This window comes from Penicillium malachiteum (assembly GCF_028827825.1).
Source record: "Penicillium malachiteum strain IBT 17515 chromosome Unknown utg000001l:1.0-8184562.0:1.0-8186909.0, whole genome shotgun sequence".
Lineage (NCBI taxonomy): Eukaryota > Fungi > Ascomycota > Eurotiomycetes > Eurotiales > Aspergillaceae > Penicillium > Penicillium malachiteum.
In genome coordinates, this window is record NW_026643094.1 from 236482 (window position 1) to 251519 (window position 15038).

At 46.2% G+C, this 15038-nt stretch overlaps 7 protein-coding genes across 7 annotated transcripts; 5 read left to right on the forward strand and 2 right to left on the reverse strand.

Annotated features, from left to right (window-relative positions):
* Nucleotides 1-224: 224 nt before the first annotated feature.
* On the forward strand, nt 225-842 carry N7483_000087 (uncharacterized protein; the record flags this gene model as incomplete). The annotated part of the gene is made up of 1 exon (XM_057083525.1): nt 225-842. One exon carries the CDS (start codon nt 225-227, stop codon nt 840-842), a length of 618 nt encoding a protein of 205 aa, XP_056949674.1.
* Nucleotides 843-1679: 837 nt separating this feature from the next.
* N7483_000088 (uncharacterized protein) lies at nt 1680-2108 on the forward strand (the record flags this gene model as incomplete). The annotated part of the gene is made up of 1 exon (XM_057083526.1): nt 1680-2108. One exon carries the CDS (start codon nt 1680-1682, stop codon nt 2106-2108), a length of 429 nt encoding a protein of 142 aa, XP_056949675.1.
* Nucleotides 2109-2582: 474 nt separating this feature from the next.
* N7483_000089 (uncharacterized protein) lies at nt 2583-2990 on the forward strand (the record flags this gene model as incomplete). The annotated part of the gene is made up of 1 exon (XM_057083527.1): nt 2583-2990. One exon carries the CDS (start codon nt 2583-2585, stop codon nt 2988-2990), a length of 408 nt encoding a protein of 135 aa, XP_056949676.1.
* Nucleotides 2991-3473: 483 nt separating this feature from the next.
* Nucleotides 3474-5036, forward strand: N7483_000090 (putative MFS transporter; the record flags this gene model as incomplete). The annotated part of the gene is made up of 5 exons (XM_057083528.1): nt 3474-3718; nt 3778-4361; nt 4415-4607; nt 4669-4741; nt 4809-5036. 5 exons carry the CDS (start codon nt 3474-3476, stop codon nt 5034-5036), a joined length of 1323 nt encoding a protein of 440 aa, XP_056949677.1.
* A 266-nt stretch (nt 5037-5302) lies between these two features.
* Nucleotides 5303-7430, reverse strand: N7483_000091 (putative nuclear RNA binding protein; the record flags this gene model as incomplete). The annotated part of the gene is made up of 2 exons (XM_057083529.1): nt 5303-6534; nt 6707-7430. 2 exons carry the CDS (start codon nt 7428-7430, stop codon nt 5303-5305), a joined length of 1956 nt encoding a protein of 651 aa, XP_056949678.1.
* Nucleotides 7431-10275: 2845 nt separating this feature from the next.
* Nucleotides 10276-11722, forward strand: N7483_000092 (retrograde cargo receptor ERV46; the record flags this gene model as incomplete). Its single annotated transcript, XM_057083530.1, has 3 exons — nt 10276-10468; nt 10540-10720; nt 10777-11722. The coding sequence occupies 3 exons, from the start codon at nt 10276-10278 to the stop codon at nt 11720-11722; spliced, it is 1320 nt and encodes a 439-aa protein (XP_056949679.1).
* A 483-nt stretch (nt 11723-12205) lies between these two features.
* Nucleotides 12206-14848, reverse strand: N7483_000093 (uncharacterized protein; the record flags this gene model as incomplete). Its single annotated transcript, XM_057083531.1, has 1 exon — nt 12206-14848. The coding sequence occupies one exon, from the start codon at nt 14846-14848 to the stop codon at nt 12206-12208; it is 2643 nt and encodes an 880-aa protein (XP_056949680.1).
* Nucleotides 14849-15038: the final 190 nt, after the last annotated feature.

Below are 15038 nucleotides of genomic sequence, written 5' to 3' on the forward strand. Positions count from 1 at the left end.
CTCTATTTCGATCAGCGGATGGTCCTCCACCACCACCACCAGCGGCCAGAAGAGGAGCACAACCACCGTCGCCGTCTTTCGGAGCTGCGTCCTCAGGCGGGTTATTCGGATTGTCGACGAATTATAAACCCCGTTTGGCCCCTGCACTAGAGTCTGCAATAAGAGCGCGAAACCAGAAGTTGAATGATTCTGGCAATTCATCTGAGCATGCCCAATATGCTTCAATGTCATGCACACAATCAGCATCGGCTCCACCACCGCCACCATGTGCATCAGGATCAGCTCTATCACCGCCACCGCCACCAGCATCAAGATTAGCTCCTCCTCCTCAACCGCGATTACCAGCAGCTCCACCCCCACCTTCCCCCTCTTCGGGTGCCTTATTTGGATCTGTGAATGCCTCAACAGCAAGGTATACCAGGTACATTGGTACTCCTATGAGTGCTCCTATGGCTATGGCATGTTTTTCTTCTATGAAAGTTGCACCTGAAGTTCCGAAATCAAAGGTTCATTCCTTGGTCGAGCTTCAAACCTTTGAAGGAAATTGGACTTGGGAACAAGAGCTTTTCAATATCCTTGGCTCTGATATGGAGGCTATGCATACCAAGATTTCCAACATGTTTCAGAATGATGGTAAGGTTTACTTGCTGAGCGATCGGGAGAATGATATGATCGCTACTCTTCTTGCTATGGGCTGGTTGACCCGTGACCAAAATGATTCCAAGGATGTTTGGGAACTTGTCTTTGAAAAGGCTGATTCGTGGGTGAAGAATGAACTTGGAGAGATGAAGAGTGAGTTGTTTAATGACTACGGTACTGATGTTTGGATGTCTTTGCAATGAGACTGTTCATTTCTTAGTTGCGAACACGGAGTCTGAAAATAAAAGAAGACTGAAGAAAACCACATTCGCAAAGTCGAAAAAAGAAAAAGAAAGAAAGAACGAAATTGATAATTGTGATGGCAGTTTTGAATTTTCTCGTTGATCAATTCAAATTCTTTTATTCATACTCTTGCTAGCATTATCGTAGTTTCAAATTGAAATTGTTGTTCAGGAAATTATTTCTTATGATCCTCCTCGTAGAAATGTAATTATTTTACTATTATTAATTATTTAAATATAAAAGTAAAGATGGTAAAATCTCAAGGCGCAGCGCAGCGTATATATTTCAAGTTGTTCGAGTCTGGTTTGTTTTAAGCATCAAATATCAAAAGATATCTAAATAAAAAAAGAGATATCTAAGCTATAACTGAGAGATAAATAGGGGACAAGTGAGGTCCTCGAGGACCCCTCAGCTATGCGCTAGGTGTAGGGCACAGTAGTGGCAATAAATCATTCATCGTAGACAGGCCAAACATTTGAATAAATACACATGTAATAAGTAGTTCCATCAAGTCAATAAATAATCACCAGCTTCAAATCTAGTAAAAAGCCGTTTGCTGCCTGCTACGCTAGTTTTAGTTCCATCAAATATTCTTCTATTTAATTCAGCTATCTTCTTCTTCTTCTTCTTTTTCTTCTCCTCTTCTCTCCCCTTCATCATCTCCACCTCTCTTGATCAAAGAAAGAGAAGAAAAGAGAATTACATAGCCACGATCGGTATGTGCTGATATTTTATTTATCTGTGGAGCTATATGTCAAGCTAATAATCCCTCAGCTTCATCAGCAACTACCAGAAAGATGAACTTTGATACCGATGATCCTGAAATAGAAATGCCGGAGGAGCTTTTCTTAGATCTGACAATCAACGACGTCCTCGATAATGCAGCTGACATGGGACTTGTCGAGCCCTGGGCCAGCATGTACGTCAGTGCCATACGCGAGAAGAGATATGGTGATGCTATATGGGCGAGATACCATATTCTGGGAGACGTACAGGAAGGTGAAGATGGGTACATCGAGGGCACTGAGATGACTGTGCATGATAGGATTGAAATGGATGCGGCGCAGAAGAGAGTTGACGATCCAGACATGTATGCGGAGTGTTTGGAGTTTTATGAAGATACTAGCGAGGCAGATGGACATCCTGAAATTGCTGAACTCATTACACTCATTGGCGAGGTACCTCTTGAACAGGTGGAGGATTGGCTTGAGGAGCAGATTAGTTAGTCTGCGTGTCTCATGGAGCTGAATTTATCATGAGGTTGAATTTCTATTTTACCATCTCCCTGAAGATGTAACATTTGAATGAAATGTTGCTCAAGAAACTGATCCATCATATTCTTTATACATAAGAGCGTAATCAATCATTCATTGTAGACAAGCAACTTGGATGAAAGAATAATAGTTCTATCATGATGTGGACCCCACAGTTTATCTAGTAAAAATACCGGCTGCTGCCTATGTTAGTTGCCTATGTTAGTCTCTTTAGTGCTATTCCTGTACTTACTAGTAGTTTAGCTTTCCTCTCCTCTTTCCATTTCTTCTTCTCCATCGCCAGCCCTAGCAAATAACCAAAAGAACCACCTTGAAAGCGACCGGTATGTTCTAATATTTATTTTGTTGAGTTTCATATCAAGCTAATAACCTATTTAGTTCATCAGTGCAAACAAAAGTATGGCGATCAAGGATCTAGAAACCACAATGGTGGAGCAATTTTTCTTAGATCTGACAATCAACGACGTCCTCGATAATGCAGCTGACATGGGACTTGTCGAGCCCTGGGCCAGTATGTACGTCAGTGCCATACGTGAGAAAAGATATGGTGATGCTATATGGGCGAGATACCATATTTGGGGACAGGTGCAGTTGAATGGGATCATCAAAGGCACGGACAAGACTGTGCTCGATATGATAGAAGAGGACGCGATTGAGGCTAGAGTTGGCGAGCCAGAAATGTATGAGGACTGTTTGGCGTTTTATGCAAAGACTAGCGCGGCAGATGGACATCCTGAGACTATTGGAGTTTTGAGACGCATTCGTGATGCTGATTATGATTTTTTGAAGATGGGACTTGAAGAGCACAGGAGAGCTACGGAGTCGTCTCCTTAAGCTTGAAGCTCGTGTGAAGAGAGGAGATTTTGAAGGTCAGGGGGGTTCTCTGTGCATAAGTTAATCTGCATGTCTCCCAATCTGAACTTCTAGTGAACTTGAAAGCTGGAGTCTCTTTTTATCATCTCTCTGAAGTGTATGTAGCGATGGTACATGGCTGCTCAGTACCTAACCGATAGCTGTGGATCCCAGTGGCGATGTTAACCATATCGAGCAGGTCATCCAGCAGTCTCCACAAGAACCTTCCCAAGTTCAACACTTATTGGCTGTCAGAGGGACCGAGCACCAAATGGTCACTTTCTCCACGTTTTAAAATGCTATCACTTTCCTGCGGGGAATAAATCCAGTCTTCTACAGCTTACCAGAAACCCAGTGCATGCTGGAATTTCGAACGGCCATTACCTCCTAAATCTACCCCAAGAATAGCCCATTTTTTTACTTCAACCTCATGCTTTATACTCCATCCAACATTTTATTCCTAGAATGAGTACTCAAACTCAAACGGAGACTCTTGTTCTCCAAGCCCGGGGCTCCTTAAATGAAGTGGAACCAGAGCCTGGCATCCTCCAGGAACCCGAACCATCTCAGCAAGCGAAATGGATCTTACCGAAAATTCTCAGTGCTGGTGTCTCATTCTTTGTAGCCGGTGTCAATGATGGAAGTTTAGGATCACTAATTCCCTATGTGATCCGTTCCTATGGTATCGGAACAAGCATGGTCGCAGTATTGTATGTCAACAATTCAACTAATAGCCAATTTGTCCCTGAGAGACTCATTACAATTATAGGTACGGCGTGACATTTTGCGGATGGCTCTTCGCAGCTTTATCCAACAGTCTCATATGTCGACATCTAGATCTAGGTGCTATGCTCGCACTCGGAGCTACATTCCAGATTCTAGCCCATGTTCTACGTTGTTGGCTCCCACAATTTCCACTCTACGCTGCGACCTTCCTTCTCGCTAGTCTGGGTCAAGCATTTAATGATACACACGCCAATACATTCGTCTCATCTCAAAAAGGCGCACACCGTTGGTTAGGATTCATTCATGCGATGTATATGGCTGGATGTCTTGTTGGACCCTTTGTCGCTACAGCGGTCGCTTCTGCGAATACGGACTCTCAGTGGAATCTCTTCTATATCTTCCCATTGGGACTTGGTGTTATTAACCTTGCCTTTGTCGGTCTTTCGTTTCATGATCGGATGGCTCTTTGTTTGAAGAAAAAAGAGAGAGAATCAGCACCCGGATCGACGTCTACATCAACAGGGAAAACCGCACTGAGGGAAATCAAGGCTACCTTGAGCATGCCGGGTGTTTGGTTACTTAGTTTATTCTTCTTCTTTTTCCTTGGGGCATCAATTACCGCTGGTGGTGAGTATGCCATATTGAAGAAGTTCTCTTGATGGAGATGCTAACTAGACTAGGATGGATGACCGAATATCTCATCAAGGTTCGAAATGGAAATGTCAAGGATATGGGATACGTGCCAGCTGGTTTCTATGGAGGTGGTTTTCTCGGAAGGCTTCTTCTTGCAGAACCGACGCATCGTCTCGGTGAGCGTAGGATGATATTCATCTACGCAGTCCTATGTGTTGGACTACAGTTGGTCTTTTGGCTGTATGTTCAGTCTTCTCTAAGATTCTCCATGGGAAATCTTACTAACTTTGAAATATCCTAGTGTGCCAAACATTATCACTGAAGCTGTAGCTGTCAGCTTGTTGGGTTTCTTTTCTGGTCCATTCTTTGCTACGGTTAGTCAATCGATCCAAGTTATGTTCCTACCTGTATTTTCTTTATACTTATTTCTTGATCATATAGGGAATTTCCGTCGGATCAAAAATCTTCTCTCCAGAAATCGTCTCTTCGGCTATTGCCTTTGTCTTTGTCTTGGGTCAAATTGGTGGATCGATCTTCCCAGCCATCACAGGTATCATCGCTGCACAGGTCGATGTCAAAGTATTGCAGCCAATGTTAGTTGGTTTGCTGAGTGCTGCTGGTATCAGTTGGCTATTCTTGCCCAAGGATATAGGACTGCATCGAGACTAGATTCAACATTGAGCTAGTAGTCTGATCAGAATGGAAGGTAGAACGACACAAAATTTCAATTGAATCCACCGACATACATCATCATCGTCGTTATCAAAACATTGGAGTAGTGCAACAGTAAAAATAAACATGAAAAATACCAACTCCAGGGTATTTCTTTAAGTCATCATCTCATCACATCACCAACTGGTGACAAACAATCATTCAAAAACCTTCGTCAATTCCTCATACATGCTTGAACGCTTAACATGATTCCGGGTCCTCACTTAAAAGATATCATCAGGCCAAGAAAACGCTTCACCCGTGGTAGGTGTCTGACTAAGAAAATCTAGAGTCTGCTTGGAGAGAACTGCGGGGGCAGAGTCTCTCGCCGGGTTGTGTTTCTTGACTAATGGTTTCGTTACCTTCGCCGCATCCCCGAGGAGCTCTTTTGGAAGAGGGGGCACGGGTGGAATATCTGCATCCGTATGGTAACTGTGTCGGCGTCTGTGAGAAGGACGACGTGGCTTGATGGGCGAACTGCGAATACGTTGGTCAGGGTCGAGTTGTCGGTGAGATTGCATGTAAAACGATCGATGGGCGGCACTAGATGGCGGGGGTGGAGAAGAAAAATCAAAAGTAGGATTGGATTTGAGGAGAAGAGGATGGTTTGGTGAAGTAGAGCGAGTCGATCGTTTCGAAGGTGTGGGTATTATGTTCTTTGAGTTTGGTGAGCGATGAACGCTTGAAGATCTTCGGGGTACATTGATAGACCTTTTGTGCATTGAACCTCCGTCTAGAATTGCCAATGAAGTACCAGGATCCTTGCGCTTGCGCTCTACGGACCCTGGACTTTCGTCGGCTTCGAATTTCTGCCACTTTGACTGGCGTGGTGCCGGGCTGAGTAGACCGGCGTCGATTAAATGCTCGTGTTCGGATGTGGATGTGCGATTATCGGCGATGTGGTTCGTCGAGATGGGCTGAATAGGTTTCCGACTAGCGATAGGTTCAGGAACTGTTGACTTCCTTTTGCGGGAAGAGCTTTCCTTACCCATTGAAGATGGTCGTGGCTCTTTAGTGAGCAGTTTGGGTGACTTGGTCATAGAATGAGATGACTGAGATGAAATACTTCTTTGATCCATAGATGGCAATGCGGTAATCTGAGCGCCATAGGGCTCAGGGGATCCCGAAATCGCGGCGTGTTGATCGAGCAATCGCTCAGACGGCAATGTTGGGAGTGCACCAGGGACAAACTTGCGAGGGTAACTTCCAGGATCCATTTCAACACTCATGGGCCGAGTAGTCTCTTGGACCGGAGCTGGCAGTCGCTCTTCATTACCACTGAGCTGGTGAAGTTCTCGGCGCGCGCGTGCCAGTTTGTCTTCAAGGTTGCTGACTTTCTTGATCAACTTGGTTTCGCGTGAGAGTTCCTTGCGAGACTTTTGTCTGCGAACTCCGATATTCTCAGAATCATCAGATGGATGGTCCAGGCATGCAGATGACTCAGTGGGGGAGGTCGCTGTATTTCATGAATGGAATTCCAAATGACTTGGCCTTGCGTAATTCATGGAAAGACGAGCGCTTAGATGACTTAGATGTAGAGCGAAAGAGGGCTAACGGCGATTGCAAGGGTGATGTTGGCTCGGTTTGATAAGTGACATTCTGGTGAGATGTGTTGGCCACGGGGCTACCATAGCCCATCTTTTCTTGGATTGCGTTCCAGGTTTGATCGGCGAGGGCAGGGTCAATGCGCTGCTGGCTTTGCATGTAAGAACCCTTGTTGGTACCCTTGTATCCTGCGCGCTTGAGCTCCGCATATGCCTCCTCGGCCTGTGTGAGCGCATCTTTCTGGGGCGATTTTGTGATTTCATGCGAGGGCTTGCCCCAACCACCAAATGGATTGAAAGCAGATGCAATCGCTTTTCCAAATCGAAAAATCCCAGATCCACGATGTCCCGCGCTGGTGTGGTTCTTTTGGTCTCGGAACAAAACGCTAGGTGGCTTTTCACTGACACTATCACACATGGTTGCTTCAACGAATCGCGACCGGCGACCGAGGCGATGTCGCGGGCTGTCGGATGATACTTTGTGTCTGTTTCGCAGAGATGAAGCTGAGCCGCGGGGAGATGTACGAGGAGACGCTTTGTAGTTGGGACCCAATGAGCCATTTGTATTGCGAACATTCCGACCGCCATTGTTGCCATAATCTGCAGCTTCTTCCGGCAGCGGCCAGTCATTGGACCGACGTCGCTTTACCGACTTTGCCGGGGATTTGTAGTCGTCCATGTCTGGTTCATCGGCATCATCAAACTGACCAGATACATCAGAACTCCATTCCAAGTCACCATCATCGTCGCTGGTGCGCAGATGCTTCCTCGAAGAGCGTTGCTGGGCGGGATTGGTATCGATATCCATATCGTCCGGACTGTCGGGTCGCTGAACCTGCGGCGTTCAAAAAAAGTCAGCAATGACGGTCGCTTTAATGCAGATGTTTCCCGACTGGATCAAGGTCCAGAATGTTCAAGGGCGCTCACAGTCACGCTGGGTACTTGATACATCATCCCTACTCTAGGGACAGAGCCCTTGAAGGATTTCACTGAGCAAGGTTAAATTCTGGCCATAAAATGTTCTAGTGAATTAAATGTGAGTAGGATTCAGTAGTCTCAGTAGTTTTTTTGAGATTGAAAAGTGGGAAGTATGAAAAGGACTTTGTTGGATATTTGTTTACATTTGTTTACAACTCCACAAAGGGAGAAGCATTGTTTGTTGTGGTATCGGGTACTTCCGTTATCGCGTGGTCTTACTACTATTTACTATGTATTAAGTACTATTCTCCCCGTTGCTACCCCTCGAACTTTCCCCGCTACTGCATCATCATGCAGGTAAAGTACACATTGCATATAAGATAACATTTGGATATTTGGACACATCTAGGAATTTTCCTGGATATCTAGGTGCTTTTTCTCCCTCTCCAAGGAGCCATAATATTACATTTGGAAACCTGGGTTCTTTTTGGAGTGGATCCTGAAATTGCATGTTTCAAGGGAACATTTGAACATGTGTCCATTAAGAATGCAGTATAATGCCTGTAATGGGTCATAGCGGATTTTCATTTCCAAAGAATGTTATCTGGCCTCATGTGAAATGATTGGACTCTACGGAGTAAGTTCATAAGAACAGTTGGTGTATTTCTAAAGCGGCGTGAACATTGCCCGGGTGCCGATTGATTTATCGAGTCCCCCGGATAATATGGATCTATGTATGGCTTGGGGTAATAGAAGTTGAAATTAAAATAAAAAAAAATAAAAATTATAAAAAAAAAAAATTGGTATTCAGATATTGATCATTTGTCTAAATTGATTGTACTAGTATCTGCTTCGCATCTCCATAGCTTTACACAAAATAAAGGTGCTTGTATAGACTTTGTGTGTCCAAGTTGGCTTGAACGGAGTCAATAGTAACATTGGAAGAGCCCTCATCCACTTAGTAGGCTAGCATGCCTATTGTAAATGAATTCCCTTCTCGATCTCTCTTCTGTCTTGCTTTTTCAATCAAGACAGACAGTGTCAAAATCACCTTGATTCTCCATTCTTCTCCGTAATCATCGTTCAATTTCAAAACTCCACCTTACGTGTACCAGGCGCAGCCCCGACATAGACTGCATGAATATCCGAAGATTTAGTATCGCATAGGCCCAATTGTAACTTGCCTGAGCCAGGAGAAGCTAGTGTATCTGATTCTATTTCTTTCCATAGAAAGTGGCGCATATGCTCTTCTTTTCCTTGGTCGCCAGAGATGCTTGTCCAAGGCATAGACCAATAGTGACCTTTTTCTTGCGATAAGATCATTTTCAATTTTGAGCGGCCACGAGGGAGGATTTGGATCTGAGATTTCAGAAATTTGTTGAAATTGCAGTTCCCCAAGGCAGGCTTTTCTTTATCAGGGGCAGGGTATAATGCCAGATCAGTGTGGTCACTGAAGGTGCCACTGATATCAACATAGTAGAGAGGTATCTCCTGGTTGCGTTTGCCGTAGATCTTCATATTGATGCGAAGAAGTCCGGTCCGCGTGAAGATGAGCTCATGGTCAACTTCAAGTCGATCATTTTGGAAATTTGGTTCAATGTCCATGGAGCGGTTCCAAGATGAAGCTGCCACCTAGTAGATTCGCTTGCCCAGTGGTATTTAGTTGATCCAGTCCCAAGTGAGGTCCTAGTAGCACTGTATTGCCAGTGCCAGTGCTTCCAATCAAGCTTCTAGTTGTTACTAGAAAGATGGCAACAGACTCGACTCAGATGTAGTATGGATGCTCGAATGAAAAGACTCGAATTCTTCAAGTTGGAGGTTCCAAGGTTGAACTTGCACCCGTGGACGTGGCCACTGGCAGTAGTAGCGATACTAGTATGATGTACTATATTTATCTGATGGCCGGGTTAGTACGTAGTAGTATTAGCACTAGAACCTTCAAGTTGCAATTGAATGCTGCACCTAATAAATGAGGCTGAGTCTGAGCTTCCAAGGTTGCCAAGATAGATGAGCCATCTTGTCCGTATAGTACTGCCTTTGTTTCCCTGACACTCAGTAGATGATCTTTGAACCAAGAGTGGCTTTGATTGCATGTGTGCGGGCCAATGCTCAACCGGTAAGGAGGAGAAAAGCGGGGACATGCGTGGCAGTCTAAAGACATATCACATTGCCCACCTTTCAAATGTTATGAATCTTGAATTATATTACTGCAAGCTTGAGAGAGATAAACAAACATTTGAAAACCACAAAGCCGATTTAGAGCCATTCTCATCAACATATCCGAATTGAACTGTGGATGACAGTCGCGTGAGTATCTATGCTGTCGATGTCATGTGACTCAAATCGATTACGATAAGGTCAGGTGATATATACTGAGTCAGCGAATTCCACCAATCAGCGACTGTCCTCTGTCCTTTCAGAATGGAGTAATGTCAATACATCCAAGAGGTCGAGGTGCTTCAATTGTTCAAGACTAGCTCATCGAGATTCCCTAAGGTACCAAGGGCACTCGGATTGATCAACTGGTCCAGGTATGTCTAGCATAAAATTTGCTTCAAACCCTTTGTATCCTCCCATCTGAACACGCAATTGAATTCATCCGAACAACCATACAGCTTGCGCGTTCTAGCCGGACTTTAGCTAACATCCATTTCTCCAACCCTTCAGACTACAATCTTACCACACACTCTTGCTTCAGGTCTGGCGACTTGTATGGTCGTCAATTGCCTGGCGAGATGCCCGCAAAGTCGCGATTCACGAGGCTAGACGCCTTCGCCAAAACCGTCGAAGATGCGCGTATTCGCACCAACTCCGGTGGTATCATCACAATCGCCTCATTGCTTGTGGTCTTGTGGCTGGTCTGGGGAGAATGGGCGGATTACCGTCGAGTTGTGGTTGAGCCGGAGCTGATTGTTGACAAGTCGAGAGGTACGATCTATACCGGATTACTAGCTCTCGAATCTCTTTGAGACATTACTAACATTGGATGTTGCGAATAGGTGAGCGAATGGAAATTCATTTGAATATGACATTCCCCCGATTGCCCTGTCAGCTTTTGACACTGGATGTTATGGATGTGTCCGGTGAGCAACAGGTCGGTGTTGCGCATGGTGTGAACAAGGTTCGTCTGGCATCTGCCGCGGAGGGTGGAAATGTCATTGACGTCCAATCCTTGGATCTGTAAGTTTTAAACCGTTTAACCAGTGGGTTCAAGTCGCTAATGACTCAATTCATAGTCACTCCCCCGCCGACGCTGCCGCTCACTTGGACCCAAACTACTGTGGTGAATGTTATGGAGCCATCGCACCAACCAATGCGATCAAGGAGGGCTGCTGTAACACTTGCGACGAAGTGCGCGAGGCCTATGCTCAGAAGTCATGGGCTTTTGGTATTGGCGAGAACGTGGAACAGTGTACCCGGGAAGGCTATGGCGAGAAACTGCAGGCACAGCGCCGTGAGGGATGCCGAATTGAAGGTGTTCTGCGAGTCAACAAGGTGGTTGGTAACTTCCACATTGCTCCTGGTCGCAGTTTCACAAACATGAACATGCATGCTCACGATCTCGAGAACTACTTCCTCGACAGTGCTTCATCCCCCGAGAACATGCATACCATGACCCATGAGATCCATGAACTCCGATTCGGTCCCCAGCTACCAGTTGAGCTCTCGGAGCGCTGGCAGTGGACTGATGACCACCACATCAACCCGCTCGACGGCACCTCCCAGAAGACTGATGTGCCCGACTATAACTTCATGTACTTCTTGAAGATTGTTTCGACTTCCTATCTGCCCCTCGGCTGGGACCCGAGCTTCTCTTCTGCTATCCACAGTGCCTATGATAAGGCACCTCTGGGCTCCCACGGTCTTGCTTATGGCTCCCAGGGTAGCATTGAGGCTCATGAATACTCCGTCACCTCGCACAAGCGTTCTCTTAAGGGCGGTAACGATGCTGCCGAGGGCCACGAGGAGCGTACTCATGCTGCCGGTGGTATTCCTGGTGTTTTCTTCAACTACGATATTTCCCCAATGAAGGTTATCAACCGAGAGACTCGTCCCAAGACCTTTACCGGATTTTTGACTGGTGTTTGTGCTATTATTGGTGGTACTCTGACCGTCGCTGCGGCTTTGGACCGTGGTTTGTATGAGGGTGGTATGCGTATTAAGAAGATTCACTCGAACTAGAGGAATTTCACTCTAGCCTTTGTCAGAAAACAAAAGAGAGTCGAGAATATTGTATTCTCGCTCTGTTCGTTTGATCATTCGGCATTTTCAGTGTCTGCAAGCATGTGGAGAGCGGCGGCTTGAAGTTGGCACTTGTGGCGTTTTTGGGATACCTCTATACATTGATTTTATTTGCGTCTTTTTTTTTTACTGTGGTTATGTATGTATCCCTTCATCAAATATAACAATGGTTCCTCAGTCGGAATATTATTGGAAGTGGTGTAAAGCAGCAGGATGTCGAGCCTGTGCTTCGTAGTATTATAGTATATGCAGTATTAAGAGTACATAGTGTCGTAAGTGTCTTGCCCTGAGGTTCACCACCGTAAGAATCATAAACAGAAGTGGCGTCGTGGTGTCACATATAAGGAAAGATATTAAATCAAGTAATGATGGGAAATCACAAAGAAGAAGGTAAAAAAGCCGGGTGCTTGAAGGTCGGAGACACTAGTCCAGATCCCATGGATCCAGCTTCTTGGTCATTTGTGCATCCTCGTATTCATCAGAGGATTCCGGCTGAAGAGGGAAGCTGAAGTCGTCTTCGGTAGGAGGGGATCTGACAGAGGACTGCGGCTTGGACCGAGCAGCAGTGATAGTGGGCCTGGCGGCAGGGCTGATGACAATTCGCGCAGCGATGTGAAGCAGAACAATGAAAAGATGAATCGGTGGAACCAAAACCAGAGCTAAAGCCTTTGAAATGAGGGCAGCAGCTTCCTCGCCTGGGGTAGGCTGATAGATGGCAGAAGCAGGTGGCATTGGAGAGACATCGCGCGATCTAGTTGCCTGTGCTCGGCGACGGAATTCGGTACTCATGTGATTGCGATCCGTGGGAGAAGTGCTTAACGAAGGCTTTGGTAGATCCTCCCGGGCCATTTGATGCTTGGACAATGAATATTTGTTCGTTGTCGAGGGCCTATCGGATGTATTGTTGTAAATTGATGATGAGGCACTGCTGACCACGTCGGATGATGAAACCGAGCTTGCTCGTGGAGACAGCAAGGTATTCTTGTCATAGACTGCCGCGTATTTCTCGACATTGCCAGTGGCATCCATAGAGGCTGTGTGGATCGGGCCTGAAGGAACCGAAGAGTTGAGATTTGCAGAATGGAAGGATTCCGGTGTGGAAGATGAAGAGTCACCAGGGCTGACGTCAGGCTTTGATTGAGCTCGTTGCTCAGTGACTTGGGTGAATTCCCCCTCAACTAAGTGCCAAGCATCGGAATAGACCGTGTTTGGATTGACCTCAGTCGATGCGTCTTGACTTTTGAAGGAGTCAATGAGCTCAAGTGGCTCGTCTTTGGATTTCGAAACCGAAATATTGGATCCAGCAACGGCTAGTGCAGGTTTAAGATGCTCCACTTCTGTTATCTGATCATATGGAATCATTCCTGGTAGGATATTGGTCTGTATGTTTGGATGCTCATTGGCTTCAGCAACGTCTGTAATTTCGCGGCTCATGCTAGCAGGACCACGATTTTTCTGGTCCGGCCTAGGTTCATGAAATCCACCATTGGCCTTGGGAAGAGTATCTTGTTCATTGACGGCCATAGCAGTTTCAACCTGGTCTTGCGGGGCCACTGTGGGCTTTCTTTCTTGAGTCCCACTTGTAGATGCATGATCTTCTGGAACAGCCTCGACGTGCTTGGATTGTTGGCAAGGAACCTCAACAGTGTCTTGTTTAGTGATGATCTCGTCAGATTCATCTCCGGCAGTTGTGTCATGTGCTTTAACCATGGTAGGTTTGTCTTGGTTTGTGATAATCACAGTAGGCTTATTGTCATTCGCCTTGGTAGTTTTGGCATTGATAATGACCTCTGTGGGTTCATCGTTTTTGGTTTTGGTAGTTTTGGCGCTGGTAATGACCTCTGTTGTCGGTGCATCATCCTTGGCCTTGTTTGTTTCGGCACTGGCAATGACCTCTGTTGTGGGTTCATCGTCCTTGGCCTTGGTAGTTTTGTCTTGGTCTGTGATAATCACAGCGGGCTCATTTTCATTCGCCTCGATAGATTGTATTTGTTTGGTAACGATCGCAGTCGTCTCATTTTCAATAACCTTGGTAGGCTCGTTTTGTTTGATGATAACATCACTGGAATCGCTGTATTTCGGCACAGTGTCAGCTGGCGTAGTTATCATGATTGGAAATTCAGATCCAGGCGCAGACTCCGTGGCAGATTGTTCTTCAGGAACTGGAGCAATATCAAACTTTGCGCGAATGCTCGTAAAGGTCTGCGGTGTTTCAGTAACTGAACGTCTGATTGGCATCAGATGAGAGAAAGATTCTGATGTATTGGGCGAGGGTGGTAGATCATTGACTGGCAAGTTTTCCAAGGGAGCCTTATCGGATCGTTCAGGGGTTACAGCACTATCATCAGTGGCCGCTCCATCAGTCTCATCACCAGTACTGACAGAATCGGGCCAATCCGATTTTGGCTCAAGTAAACTCTGATCGCCCCGTGCAGATGCAGCTACGCCCTCTTTTCGGCCCTTTGGTCGCCAGGCCTTCTTGCGCCGAGGCGCCGTAGCTTCCTCAGGGAGCTCGACGGTGAACGCTCGCTTGAAAGGACATGGCGTGACTTCATATCGAAGAACCGTAGGCAGCGCGGATTTTAGATCCTCCACGAGCTCTTTATTCTCCTCGGGTTCATTGGGTATTTCGATGCGATAATAGGTAAGAGGGCGGATGCGCAGGACAAATTTCGAAACCCCATCCACACACCAGCACTGGGAGTTTTTCAAAATCGCCTGGACCACATTTCCACATTTCAGGAATACTGTCAACCCATGGACCCGTTCAAGTCTCAGTGGCGCAGTTGCGACGGTTCGCTCCGTGGCAGAGCGCCAAGGGAGGGTTTCGATGGTATCGACAGGATAGTCAAAATCAGACGGCGCGGAGCTCGATGGAATCGGTGCTAGAGCCCTAGGAGCAAAATGGACTATTTTCGCGGACGGATGATAGAAAATGACGTTGTCTGCATGGCTTGGATTTGGCGCGCCCGAACCGCGTGTCGACTGCGAGATTAACTTCGTGGGGAGAGTAACCGAACGACGGATGGCTTGAATCTGACCCAAGGAATCAGAAGAATCGGTCATTGTCATGGATGGACAAAGCGACGCCACCGTGAGGCGATCACATTTGGTGGTTAGAACTCGAGGGGGGAGGTTTCACTTATCGTAACTTGCGATCTTTCTGCGCGGGGAGGAATAATAGTCCTGCCTGAGGCACCGCACACCCATGTGACTTGCATGACGCAGCTGCACCTTTAATAAAACGGTGCCTGGA